This window comes from Rousettus aegyptiacus, unplaced genomic scaffold, assembly GCF_014176215.1.
Source record: "Rousettus aegyptiacus isolate mRouAeg1 unplaced genomic scaffold, mRouAeg1.p scaffold_m13_p_1, whole genome shotgun sequence".
Classification (NCBI taxonomy): Eukaryota; Metazoa; Chordata; class Mammalia; order Chiroptera; family Pteropodidae; genus Rousettus; species Rousettus aegyptiacus.
The window spans coordinates 117,746,229-117,761,082 of NW_023416284.1; the positions used below are offsets into that span (position 1 = coordinate 117,746,229).

The 14,854-nt window shown below is 32.2% G+C and overlaps 1 protein-coding gene across 8 annotated transcripts in view; it reads left to right on the plus strand.

Annotated features, from left to right (window-relative positions):
* The window catches only part of FAM135A (family with sequence similarity 135 member A), a 94,600-nt gene that overhangs the window by 64,397 nt on the left and 15,349 nt on the right, over positions 1-14,854 (plus strand). For 4 of the 8 annotated variants that reach the window (XM_036219172.1, XM_016157618.2, XM_016157616.2 and 1 more), the window contains 4 exons: positions 7,052-7,125; positions 8,508-8,662; positions 8,886-11,241; positions 12,763-12,923. In XM_036219172.1, coding sequence (XP_036075065.1) covers positions 7,052-7,125; positions 8,508-8,662; positions 8,886-11,241; positions 12,763-12,923 — 2,746 coding nt within the window. The remainder of the gene's footprint in view (positions 1-7,051; positions 7,126-8,507; positions 8,663-8,885; positions 11,242-12,762; positions 12,924-14,854) is intronic. The other 4 variants (XM_016157622.2, XM_016157623.2, XM_036219170.1 and 1 more) reach the window with 3 other exon arrangements.

Consider the following 14,854-nt stretch of genomic DNA (forward strand, 5'->3'; position numbering starts at 1 on the left):
AAAAGGAGACATATCTCCATCTTTCCAGGCCGTTCTCAATAAAAGCTTTCTTGAAAAGATAGTCTAGAACAAGGACAGTGCTTCTGCTCACAGGAGTTGCAGAAATGTAAAAGACCCTTGGAGAATTGTCTTTCAACAGTGTCTTATAGAGAACTCATTTTCATTGCAGTTTATTCCCTCAACAGTTTTATGTTGCTAAAGCTTCCAGAGTCGCCTCTTGGGTTATAATGCTTCCCATTGTGACGTCAGAGATGCCATATTTAATGTTTATTGTAGGTTGTGCCTAGAGATAATAGTCCAGTGTTAAGAAGGTCCATATATTTAGTTTACAGACCCAGAAAGCTATACTTTGTGCTTTGTACTAGCATTGCAATCTCGTATTCTGCCCTCAAAAAGCTCTTTTTGGGGTTGGTGGAATCAGCAGAATAACAGTTAGTATGGCATTCTTACAGAGACAACTTGAATAAATCTTTAGTTTTGTCATAGCAAATACAAGTTGCCAGATAAAATACAGAATGGCCAGTTAAATTTGAATTTCAGGTAAACAACAAATAATTTGTAGTATAAGTATATGCTATGCAATGTTTGAGAAATACTTATACTAAAAATATATATATATTTCAATGTCCGGTTTGATAGATGCCTAGTTCAATTTGAATTTTAATTAAACAGCAAATAGATTTTCAATCTATGTATGTCTGATGCAACCCTGTTAAATAGAATACTGAAGCGTCAAAGAAGGATTTAACTTTATATATTTTTGAGTGAATGAAGTGTGCCTTATCTCTACAGAAAATGGAATTCCCTTGGTCAAGAAAAAAGCTAATTTTGAGCTCATTAATCTTGTGTGGAAACAGAGCGTGTGGTAAACAGATAGCTTTAGTCAGTATTCATTTATCTGTGGTTCTAATCTATCCACCAAGTGGATATGGTGTTTCTGATATTCAATTACTTATATTCTGTGGTATTGCTCATTTAAACTTTATATTAGTGAGTCTTGAACTGTAAAATGAAAACCTTTTTCTTTATAAAAGTTTTATAAAATAATACTTTGAACTATATAGTCATCAGAAATAGAGAAAATAAAGTTATTTTAATTGATCTCTACCTTTATAGTTTTCATGTGAACCTAAGAACTGCTTTTAAAAAGTAGTCTTTAATAATTTGTTTTAAAAATCTTCATTCAACATCGTTATATGCATATTTTTGTGCCCTGTTTTGGCATCTCTCTGTTTTATTCAGAGCGGTGCCCATCTTTGGTCTTATAAGCCTATCCTCTTTTTCTTTGACTAACTTCTTTTTTCACCTGTAATTTGAGTTAATAGCAACAGGTTTATTACTGACCCTCATTGAAATAAAAGTGATTCTAGAACCACTGACCAAAACCAAAGGATTCATCTAAAAATTTGGAGGAGGGAGAGTTGTTTGCTTTTCATGGTTGGATAGACTGCATCATTGTGCTCTTGGAGAAGTAAAATTTTGGGGTTTTTTCCTCATAGAATGTTCATGAAAGGGCCATGGTTATTTCTTTATGTATTTTTATTTGACATATATATAGCAATTATTATCTGTGAGGCATTGTCTAATTGCTTGACAAATGTTGACTAACTTAATCATCAAAACAATCTCATGAAATATTTTATTCTTCTCATTTTAATACAAAAGTTATTGAAGTTAGGTGAAATAACTTGGCCAAAGTCACACAGCTTGTATGTGATAGAAAGGAAATACAAACTCATGCAGGAGATGCAGATCTGATATTTCCATGTTTCATCTGTTTCTCAGGCATTTGCAAAATATAAAAAATGAAGTAAATTAAATCTTCAAACAAAATAGTAGTTCACACTTGTAACATTGGATTACCATTCACTATGCTACTGGTTTGCTATGCTATTCATATTTTACAAATAACAAAATATAATCTCAAACATAAGTTTCAGCGATGACCTTGCGATGCAAAATATGAGTTTGTATTTTTTTCTCAATTGTATTTAGAGAGAGAGTGCCATTTGCCTTTATTCCTTGTAATTAATTATAAAAAGGTACTGTAGAACACTAAACACATCACAGATGATCTAATAGCTAGAAAATTAAAACATCCTTTATTGACAGCATACCATTATGTGTAATATAATGTCTGTAGGTAATTGTTTCCTAAGATTGAATTTTTGAACAAATGGGTTTGTCTTTTTCTACATAAAATCTACATAACATAAATTAACCATTAATCATTTTAACTTGCGCACTTCAGTAGCATTAGTACCTTCATAGTATTGGTCATTTACCACCTCTATCTAGTTCCAAGATATTTTCATTACACCAAAAGGACATCCCATATCCAATAAACAGTCACTTCCCATTTCCTTCTCCTCTCCCCCCCACAACCCCCCTGGCAAACACCAGTCTGATTTACCTGGATGTTTCATATAAATGTAGTCAAATACATCAGACCTCTTGTGTCTGGTTTCTTTCACTTGGTTCATCCATGTTGTAGGATATATCAGTCCTGCATTTTTTTATAGGGATGAATTCTGTTATATGGATCTAGTACATTCTTTTATGTTCATCTGGTTATTTCTACCTGGTTATTTCTATCTGGTTATTTTTACTACTATGAACAGTGCTTCTGTAAACACTTGTATATTTTTTTGTTTGTTTTATATTTGTTTTAATATCTGTTTTCAGTTCATTTGGGTATATACTTAGGAGTAGAATTGCTGAGTTGTATGGTAATTCTATGTTTAACTTTTTAAAGAAACTACACTCTTTTCTTTAGCAATTGCACCATTTTATATTACTACCGTACGCAATTGCACCATTTTATATTCCTACCGTACGTTGTATACAAGGGTTCCAGTTTCTCCACACTCTCACAAACACTTGTTATTTTATATTTTTTTATTTTTATTACTGTCCCTAGTGAGTTGCAAAGTGGTGTTTCATTGTGGTTTTGATTTGCATTTCACTAATTGAGCATCTTTTTGTGTGCTTGTTAGCCATTTGTATGTCTTTTGGAGAAATGCATATTCAAAGAAAGGTATATTCTCAGTCCTTTGCCCATTTTTTAATTGGGTTGTCAGTTTGTTGTTGAGTTACAGGAATTCTTTATATAGTCTGGAAATTACACTCTTATCAGATATATGATTTTTCAAATATTTTATTTTATGGGTTGCCTTTTATTCTCTTGATATAGTGTCCTTGAGGCACAGGACATGAAAACAGGAAGAAAAATCTTAAATTCATTAAATTCATTTTTTCCCCAATAAATGGTCCTGTAAATTAAGACAATATATTCAGTTATTTTTATGGTAAAATTTTGAAATGATATAACAGCCCCCTTTTTTTAAATTGAGAGAAAGTATTGTGTTTATGCTGCTATTAGTATAGTTTTCTTGGAATCATTAATTTATTACATGTAGTGGGAAAAATCTACATGGCAAGGAGAAAGAAAGATTTTTTAAATCCACATTTACTTAATATGTATATCTACTGTATGTTATATTAGACTCTCAGATCTATTATTTTATATATTTGATTTTTAAAAAGTTCATAGTCCTCAGGAGTTTAGCATAGAAACTTTACATTCAGGAGATCTAAATTTCATAAACTGTAATATAACCTTTTTGAATTATCATTAGTAACATATTTTGAAAATCAGGCATAATATTTACCTCTTCTATTTAACAACTGATAAAAAAAGGAAAAGAAATAAATTTTAATGTCTTTAATTAATATTGGCATATATACTTATATAAAGTGAGATTGTTTTGCCCCCTTAAAAAAATTATCCTGCAAAAAAGAGAAAACTACTTCATATTTAAGTTCTCACATTTTCATATTATTGAGTGCTCTCAACTTTATTTTGAACACAAAATATGGCAAAATATATTTCTTCAAGGTAATAGGAGATAAAGTCAAAGATTAGAGTAATGTGAAACATGGTGACAAATGAAAGAAATAGTCTCTTCTTAAGTGACTTTAAAGTGCATGCCAAAACAAAATGCTCAGGGGATGAAATCACTAAAGCTTTTATCACTATTGGAAAACTACTTAGAGAAGGTGTATTAGCTTGAAATACCTCAGTCAGTGGTAGTATTTTACATGCTTTTAGAGGTTACCTGACAAAATCAGTGGAAACAGGAGTCAAAGATGTGTACACATATTTAGTCATTATCCTTGGGAATGGGACATTACACTGGCAAGTGAATATCAATGTAAACAAACTTTGTAAAGATGCTTTAAAAACCAAAACAATAAGTCGTTAGGATGATCACAAATAAACCCTTACCAAACCAATGAACAAAAGCTTAGTGTTATACAAACAACTTGGGATAAAACCTCCTGTGAAAGCTTTATATATGGATTAAAAAATGACTGTCTCTCAAAACATAAGTGAGGGTGATGTTCATAGTTGAATGCGATCTTCTTAAGAACTAAGATCTGGCAGAGTTAGGGTTATATCATCTAGGAAACCTAGCAATTCATATTTGTCCTTGATCAAAATGAGATAGGCAAGTAGACCGCCTCTCAGTGTCAGTGAAACACAATAAATCTGATAAACTACATAGCCAGGAGATGAGAAGAACGTGAAAGGAGTAGAACATGGATGTTATTGTGCCAGCCTGTTAGGTGTTAGAATATGTGTATTTATTCTCAAGTCATGACAGTTTATTTTTATTTTATTGAGATAAAGTTTAAATCCAGTGAAATGCACAAATTTTAAGTGTACAATCAAATGAGTTTTGGCAAATCTGTTCATCTAGGTCACTAACATCCCAGTCAATATATAGGACATTCGTTACTTCAGAAAGTTACCTTGTGCTTCTTTTCAGTCAGTTCCCATGCCCCATAAGCAACCCCTGTTCTGATTTGTTTCATCATAATTAGATTTATCTATGTTTAAAAGTCCATATAAATAGACTTAGCAATACAATATGTACTCTTCCTTTGTCTGACTTGTTTCACAGAACGTAATTGATTTTTAGATTCTCCTGTGTTGTTTTGTGTACTAGTAATTCTTTTTGTTGTCGAGTAGTATTCCAGTATATGGTATACCAGAGTTCATTTCTTTTTTCTCCTGTTGATGATTTGGTTTGTTTTTATTTTTTGGCTATTATGAATAAAGATAGTATAAACATTCTACAATTTTTTTTTTTGCAAACACGTTTTATTTTCTGTTTCATTGGTCTTTAGCATATCTTTATGTTAATACCACAATAATTTATCAGAATATATATTACTTATATTCTAAGTAATTTATAAATTTAACATTTTTCTATGTATGCCTTTTGCCTCAAATTAAACTGTACTTCCATCAAAAGGCAGTCATACTTTAGTTATAGACACAGAATACAGTTAATAGGCATATTCATTACATTTTGCCACAGCATGAAAATTATGGCAGGAGAAAATTTAGAAAGAGAATTTTCTACAGGTGCATAGAGGAAAGAAAAGGCTTTCTGGTAACAGGGACTCTTTATGCAGACGGGAAGAGATAAGTGATTTGGAGCACGAAATTTGGAATTCCTCAAATTTTTATTTTAATCCCATTTTAATCGCTTACCAGTTATGTTATCTTGGCCAGGTTATTAATCTTGTTGCATCCATTTCCTCCCTAATTAAATGAAGATATATCCACTTCATAAGTTTTTATATGGTATAAGTCAAAGAATGTAAATAAAGTGCTTAACATATAGCCTGGTAGCTAGGATGCTGTCAAGAAATTATAGCTATTATAGGAATTAGAGAAGATAGGGAGAGAAGGAAAAGGAACCAGCCAGTTTTGCAGGCTCAGCTGCAGCTTCAGGAATCCAGATGATTTAGGACTGCATTTCTCTATACTTTATAGTCCCCATGGAAAACATCTCTAACAGATAGGCAGGTATGTTTCCTCAGGGTTAAAGAGAAAGAAGAGGCAATTGGACAACATCTGAAAGTAAAGACACAAGTTGCATCCTTTTCAGAGATGCCTCATACCTTTCTTTCCCCAACTCCCTTATTGACTTATTCCTCTGAAGACTTAGTCTCATCAGCTTAGGGAAGCAGGTTTAGTAAGACAGAAATTCAACTGGCCAGATCTTGATAATGAGTAATATATTGTCAATTCATACCAAAGTACCTTAAATCATATTTCCCTTTAGTAAAGAATCTTGGGTGTAATATAATTTCAAAATATAAAATAATTTTTCTCTCCTCCCTGTACCTTTTAAACAAAACATCTTTTTCGTCTCCTTACTGTCGCTTTATATTGCTCCAATAGCTGACAAAGCCTTTCCTTGCATATTTAGAAATGAAAGGGTCAAAATACAAATACGATAGAAGAAGTATTTAGATTTGACCAGTATTCACCAAGTACATGCTTCTGTAACATAGCGAGATACAAGTTTTGGGGATAACAGAAATCATCGAAATATATTTCCTACTCTAAAGAACATTATACATTCAGAGGGAAGACAGTTCTAATATACAATTATTTTAAGGAAAAATGTAGTGAATGCTGTAATGGCAATTATAACAGCTTATATTTATATATACTTCCCAAATTAAAAAATGCTTTCAAATAGTTTGTTTTTCCCTTGTTTGTTCTTCATAACAACCTCATGTATAGAATAGATATTAAGTAGAATTTGAAAATTAGTCATCCAAGGCTCAAAGGTGAAATGCCCAAAGTTGCAGTGCCAAAAAGTCAGTCAATTCAGCTAGCATATACTTGGATGCCTGGCACATAGCATGGTGGAAGTGCTAGCTGATTCTACCATTTTCCCCATGTGCTGGGCACTATTTGCAGGACTGGGAATGTGACAGTGAATAAGACAAACAGATCCTTGTCTTCAAGGAAGATAAATGGTGGGTCTGTGACATAAACCCAAATTTCTCACTCTGCATTCTGTGAGTACCAAAATACAGTGCTTTGGCAACACTGAGGAGGGCGATTAATTATTACAGGGGTGATTATGGAAGGCCTAATGGAGGAGATTTCTTTCCCTACCACCATACCTGATTGATTTGTTAAATGTGTCATGTTATTCATACTCCTTTTGGAATTTTTCAGGTACGCAGATTTTCTGAGGCATTCTTTTGTTTTGAACACCCAAGAGATGCTGTCATTGCATACCAGGAACTTCAGTGAGTAGCAAAAATCCGAAATTAAAATGATTTTATTTCCTTTTACATAAGATAACCTATCTCAGAATTTATCAGCGACACAATATATAATTTTTAAAATGACAAAAATAGAATTTGACATTCAGATATCTTATTTAATCAAATTGGGTTTAATCTTATGAATTACTTCACAAAAGATCATACATTACATAAAGAAGCATGTTGCACTATTATCTTCTCCTTCCATATCAGATCTGTAACCTTGGTAGTCCCATACAGCTCTGACTCCAGCCTTCTGTTTGGCCATTTTGTTGTATCTTTATTTTCACAGGTCAAAATCTATTACATTCATTTTTTTGTATTATAGATTTTTCATAAGTATTCTGACTGGCACTGTTTTCTGTTATGTAAATGATTTACAATTAAAATATTCAAAATAGATGCCTTCTATTTTTCATACTGAGTATATTTAGATCAGTTTTCTTTGGGCCTTAAAGAATAATTTGAGGACATTGTACTGAGTGAAAGAAGTCAGACATAAAAGAGTAAATGCTATATGATTCTATTTATATGAAGTTATAGAATAGGCAAAACTAAAATGAACAAAGTCAGAATAGTGGTTGTCTTGTTGACTTGGACTGGGGGTTTGGGAAGACATAAATGTACTTTCTGAGCAGATGGAAATATTTTGATTATGTATCTATTTGTCAAAATTGTACAGCTAAGATTTGTATATTTCAATACATGTGAATTTTCCTAAAAAATAAATGATAAATAACAGCAGAGTTTAGGAATAGATAGTGAGTTGGGGAATAGATAACACAAGAAGGGCAAAATGTTAATTGTTGAAGATGAATGATGGGATTTTTTAATGTTCTGTTTACTTTGATTTGTTTGAAATTTTCCACGAAAAATGTTTTTTTAAAAGCTCTTTTGTATTAGAAAGTTATGTACCTTGTTTAAATAGCTGTTAATTGTATTCATCAAAAATGTATTAAGTGTAGCAATAGCCATAGAACACATTTTTTTTTCAGCACTATCAAGTCATTAGTAGACATTTGAGCTTCTGCTATTTCTCTTATATGCTATTCTCAGCAATTAGGAAGTTCAGACATTAAGCATAGATGACTCACTTTGAAGTAACATTAAAATGTATAGACTATAATAGAAATAAAATAATTTATCAACAAACCATAATTTTATAAGCCAATAATATATTGTCAACAACCATAATTTTTATTTTGCCAGTTTTTATCTCCAACTAAAGAGCTCTTTCATAAAGAGGCTACATCTTGAGGAAGGGGCATAGGAATGGTGAGGGGAATGGGAATGGGTAGAGTCTATAAAGTGAAATTAGGTGTAATTTTTTAAAATTACAGTCTGACTTAAGAAATATTTTTCAGTGCTCAGAGTCATCTACAGATGTGCACCGCTATCAAAAATACTTCCTTCTGCAGTTCTCTTCCACCCCTACCTATTGAATGTAGTGAATTAGATGGAGATCTCAATTCATTACCTATAATCTTTGAAGATAGGTATTTAGATTCAGTTATTGAAGGTAAGTATAATCTAAAATATGTAAGCTGTGTGTGTCATTTTCAGTATATTCTTCCTAATATACATAAAACCATTCCCTAATGTCGAGCTGTTTTTCCCCCTACAGTTTTATTTATTTTTGAGGATATTAGAAAGTTATAGTCAGAAAAAGTAGTCTTAATCATATGAGTGCACACGACTTGTTTTAAACCTGAATCTTTTTTTTTTTTTTTTTTGGATAAAAGACTTAGATACACCCTGGATGGGAATTCAGAATCTTCAGAGATCAGAGTCCAATAGAATGGATAAATATGAGACTGAAGAAAGCTCTGTAGCTGGACTTTCTAGCCCAGAGGTGAAAGTCAGACTTGCTGGTGCCTCCAGTTTTTGGTATACAGAAGGTGAAAAGCAGCTAACAAAATCTCTAAAAGGAAAGAATGAAGAATCAAATAAATCCAAGGTTAAGGTCACTAAACTCATGAAAACTGTGAAATCTGAAAATACAAAAAAATTAATAAAACAGAACTCTAAGGATTCTGTGGTTTTGGTAGGCTACAGATGTTTGAAAAGTACAGCATCAAATGATCTCTTTAAAAGCTTTGAAGGCAATTCTTCACATAGTCAGAAAGAAGGTCTGGATCCCACAATATGTGGATATAATTTTGACCCAAAGACCTACGTCAGACAGACAAGTCAAAAGGAAGCTAGTTATTTGCCAACTAATACAGAGAGAACTGAACAAAAGTCTCCAGATATTGAAAGTATACAACCAGACCTGTTTGATCCTTTGAACTCTGGCAGCCTAAATCTTTGTGCAAATTTGTCCATTTCAGGTAAACTTGATATCTCCCAGGACGATAGTGAAATTACACAAGTGGAACAAAGTGTGGCAACCAGAAGTTCATCAGACAATTGCCATGATCATCAAACAGTCCCATCTGCAGGAGTTAGAACAATTGAACTAAAGCCCTGTAATAAAGATCCTTTCAGTGGAGAGAAAATAACTGTTAAAATAGGACCTTGGACAGAGCTTCGACAAGATGAAATATTTGTGGATAGTTTACAACTACCCAGCTTTGAGTCCTTAGAATCTAATGGTAAATCTAAATCTATAGAAATAACACTTGAAAAGGAAGCTTTGCAGGAATCTAAGTATCGTTCTATTGGAGAGTCATTAGCTAAGTTAAGAAGTAATCAACCTGCTTCTTCTACAAAAGAATATCATGTCGTAGTAAGTGGAGATACAATTAAGTTACCAGATATTAATGCCACATATGCCTCATCTAGATTTTCAGATTCAGGTGTTGAAAGTGAACCAAGTTCTTTTGCAACGCATCCAAACCCCGATGTAGTATATGAAACTGTGCAAGGGCAAGGTCCTTACAATAACGAAAGATTATTTCCTCAGCTTTTGATGAAACCTGATTATAATGTAAAATTTTCATTAGGAAGTCATTGTACTGAGAGTACAAGTGCTTTAAGTGAAATACAATCATCATTGACATCTATAAACTCTCTTCCTTCTGATGATGAACTGTCACCTGATGAAAACTCTAAGAAATCTGTTGTACCTGAATGTCACCTAAGCAATAGCAAAACTGTATTAACAACTCTAGGAACAATTGATTTGCCAAAATGTGATGATAGTAAAAATTCAAGTATTGTTTTGCAGCAGCAGAGTGTCATATTTTCAGGGCATTTGGACAATGAAACTATAGCAATCCATTCCTTAAATTCAAGCACTAAAGACCCTTTACAATTTGTTTTTTCAGATGAAGATACTTCCAGTGATGTGAAAAGTAGGTGCAGCTCCAAATCTAACTTGGACACTGTGTATAAAGACTCTCAGAGTCCTGATAAATCTAATAACTCTGCAGAAACAGCAATTGCATTAAATTCAAAACTGGTTTGTTTAGGTACCCCTTGTGTTGTTTCAGGTTCCATTTCTACTAGTACAGAAGTTAGTGATGATAGAACTGTGAAAAGAAAAAATAGTGATCTCAAACAAATAAATTCAGAAGCCCCTACAATTAAAAATGAGACTCTTCTGGGTACAAGTGACCCTTTTTCAGCCAGTCCTGATATGGTAAAACAAGGGCTTGTGGAAAATTATTTTGGCTCTCAAAACAGTACAGATATTTCTTACATGTATGCTATTAGCTACAGCAATTCACTTAGCCCTCAGAAGGAAACTTCTGAAAAAGGAATTAGTAGTCTTCAGCATGAACAGGGTAAAGAGGATGAGGAGGAAGAGCAAGATCAACAAATGATTCAAAATGGGTATTATGAAGAAACAGATTATTCAGCTTTGGATGGAACAGTAAATGCTCACTATACCAACAGCGAGACACTAGAAGAAGAAAGACTTATAAAATCTGAAAAAATAAACAGTGAATTTCTGAGGGATGGTATAAATATGCCTACCGTCTGTACTTCTGGTTGTTTGTCCTTCCCATCTGCACTACGAGAGTCTCCTTGTAGTGTTAAGTATTCTTCTAAAAGTAAATTTGATGCCATTACAAAGCAGCCAAGCAGCACTTCGTACAACTTCACTTCATCAGTTTCCTGGTATGAAAATTCACCAAAACCTCAAATACAAGCGTAAGTAATGGAGCACAATAGTATTGCTACTAAATGCATATAAAGAACTAAACATATATATACACATTTATTTATTTATTTCTCTGGTAACATATATTTCGTGTTCTCTGGTTTGTATAATACAAAATGTGCTTCTTTGATTAGCTATCTAAAATGGAGAAATGGACTCATTATACAATTTGACAGACCTGTAGTTCCCTGTATGACTGTCCTGTTGTATAGGTTAGACATTCCTAATATAAATTTTCCATTGGTAGTTTATGTTAGAAGTATGGAATAATTGAGGTTAAAACCCTTTTTTCCATCAGTACCTTATTTATTCTCCATTAACTGCCAGACAAAAGTTGTTTTTTTAAGTACATATAGCAAAAAGGATAATACTAGGTAATGAATAAGAAGTTAGTAGAAATTTGCAAAGCCTACCGGACCCAGACTGCCTCAGTTAAGTTAGTGGTTTCCAGAATTTAGATTTCATGGACTAGTAAAAAATCCAGAAGAATTTGAAGACAGTATAGGTTTACTAGCCTAGTACTGGTTCTCAAAATATTCTTGTACCTAACTCCAGATAGAGTTATAATCCCTAGAGTGAAAGGTCTGGCTATGTCTACAATAGATTTTTAAAGTTCCTAAATTGTTCTGATTTATACACATAATTAAGGTCCATATTGCTGAAGGCTAGTGAAACCAGTGAGGTGATAACAGCCAATTACAGACTTATAATATGCTGGAAGGGTAAAGGTTTTACCACCTTCTGGGTACCTTGACTGTTCCTAAGTGGTCTTCACCCATTGTATCCTACCCAGTTTAGTGTTCATCAGCTTCTTTGTTTTACTTTTATCCATCCAAATGATATAATCTTAAAATAGATAATGATTTTTTAAAATTTTTAGTTAATAATTTTTGATGTTTGGAATCCCCAAATTGATTAGTCACTCATTCCAAATGAATGTTTGCCATCATCTTTAATCACATCCCCCTCTTGGTTCTGCTGCTTCTTGTTGACATTTTTAGAGAAAAGCACAAATATCTAATCTACTAAATACTATGCCATTCTCACTGTTTTTACACTTCGTGGAACAACTCCTTCCCTTCCATTTATGTAAAATTAAAAAGGAGCAGGGAGGACAAGATTTGATTACAGGATAAGCATCAAATTATCATCTTTCCAGACTTCTCCCAGCTTTTCCATGAATACAATATAAAATTTTGTAGAAAGCATAACTAATATTTTCTTAGTTGATTTCAAATTTATAAGAATATTTTAAGTGATTTCAGGTTTAAAATGCTCATTGTATTTCTAAAGTTCCCAATGTATTTGATCAGAAAATGTACTAAAAATACTAAAGAAAATTACTCTCTGATTTCTCAGTCATTTACATGATCCCACATATTTTGATTATTTTAAAAGCAAATATTGCTGGGTTTCCTTTTCTCTAATTCCATAAATTCAGCAGATTGTCTTTTTGGTTCTAAAAACTTAATATAATAGTAAAAGGTATCTTTTATAATATTTTGCTTCAGCTTCCTTCAGGCGAAAGAAGAATTGAAGCAACTTAATCTCCCTGGCTTCATGTACAGTGATGTTCCTCTGCTGGCCTCCTCAGTCCCCTATTTTAGCATGGAAGAAGAGGACGGTTCTGAAGATGGAGTACATCTCATTGTCTGTGTGCATGGTTTAGATGGTATGAAACATCCACTGATGTAACCCATAGCAACTCGATTATTTTCTTTTCCTAATAGATCCTTTTAGTTTTATATAATCTTAAAACTGAAAATAAGATTTTTTTATTTGTTTAAATTAATTAAATCTTAAATCTATTCTAAAACAGGAATATGCTTAGTTTTGCTAAGTATAATGTCAGATTTCCTTTTAAGTAGATTTTCCATGGAGCTGATATCCATGTGCCAACATTTTTGTTTATTTAAACTTTGGATTTTTCTGTCTTCTCTCTTAATCATGTGGTTTTTTTTTTTTTCAGCTGTTACCTCATGGCAATCATTTTGTCTTCCCTTCATAGTCTTCCTACTTCCCTTTTACTTGATACTTTAAATCTTATAGACTAGAAAAATCAATATCTAAAAATTAAAGATTCACTAATTAAATAGGGTTTATTTTAATTTAATTTAAGCTTTAGTGCTGTGGTTTTATGACAGCTATTTTGGTTACTCAACAGACTTTTTTTCTTGATTGAGAATTGTATTAGAAGATACCAAATATGTATAGACTAGCAGGGTATTACTATATTATAATGTTATTCTGTAAGAACAAATTTACAAAAGATTTTGTGTATTATAAAAATACTAAACACAGCTCTAAGCTAGTAAATTCTCATGAAATAGGAGATTTTTCTTTAAAAAAAAAAACTGACTCTCAAGAAATAAAATACCTCTAATACTAACCTCTTCCTCTCCAGTAATAAAATTTTAAAAGAATTATGTCCAAAGCAGGACTTTTTGGTCCAGTAGAATCTCTGGCAAATTCATCTTTGACATTTCAAGAAGCACGGTATCACATTATCCCTATGTTATATGAATAACAGAAAGAAAAACAAAAGACAGAATATAACCCATTTCGTTCCTTGCGTTTAACCATGCTACCAAATATGTACAAGATATCACACCTGTACTCCAAAAAACAGTAGATCTATCTGACAGAAATATACTTAATAAAACTGTAGCCATATTGCAGAAAATTCATTAATATTTAAAATCTCCAAAGAGCCCTCTAGCAAATATGATTTAATTCTCAAAATGCAAACAAATAAATATAAAGAAATTTATAAATAAAATATACTACATCAGCGAATCAAGTAAGAAACTATTTATAAAACTCAGTATTTCCCAACATAACAACTAAGCACCAAACTCTAAGCCTTAAATAGCACTATTCCTAGTTCATTAATATGATTAAGTATATTTATTCCAAGCCAGTGGAAAACATATGCGTAGTAGTCAAACACTAGAGGCATTCCTTTTAAAACCAAGAATAAAAGTTATCTCTGTCAGTGCATGAAATATCTAAGATATAAATATCAGAAGGTTAAAGTAAAAATTCAACAGTTGATAATGACATGTTTATATTTCTGAGTAAACCAAAAGAATTAGCTAAAAGGCTACAAAACTAATTTTTAAAGATAATCATTTTTATATTTATGTATTATATCTATATTATAAATATTTTATATTTCTGTATATCTTTTAAATTAGTAATTAAAATAAACTATCCTAATTTATTTAAATGGATTTATGTTTCCATTACCACCAAAGTCAACAGATTAAATCTAAAATGCATTCAAGGTTTGTTAAGTGATCATCTAGAGGAGTAATGGTAAGGAGAGTACTTCAGTCAGTCATTCACAGCTAGTTTGGCAAGCACTCACCCAAGTGAGGGCCAACAGTTAAACAATATGCTGTTAGGTGGGAAAGTGAAAGCATCACTGAGCTCTTCCCTTATGCAAAACCTCCTAAAGACATTGTCTAATGGAAATCAGCTTTGGAATAAAAATTTGAGGACTCTATTTTAGAGTACATTGTCAGTTCAAAATTTGCATAAGGTCATATACTTGTCTTTAAGAACTGTAAAAATATATGATGATGCACTTCGTATCTTTTA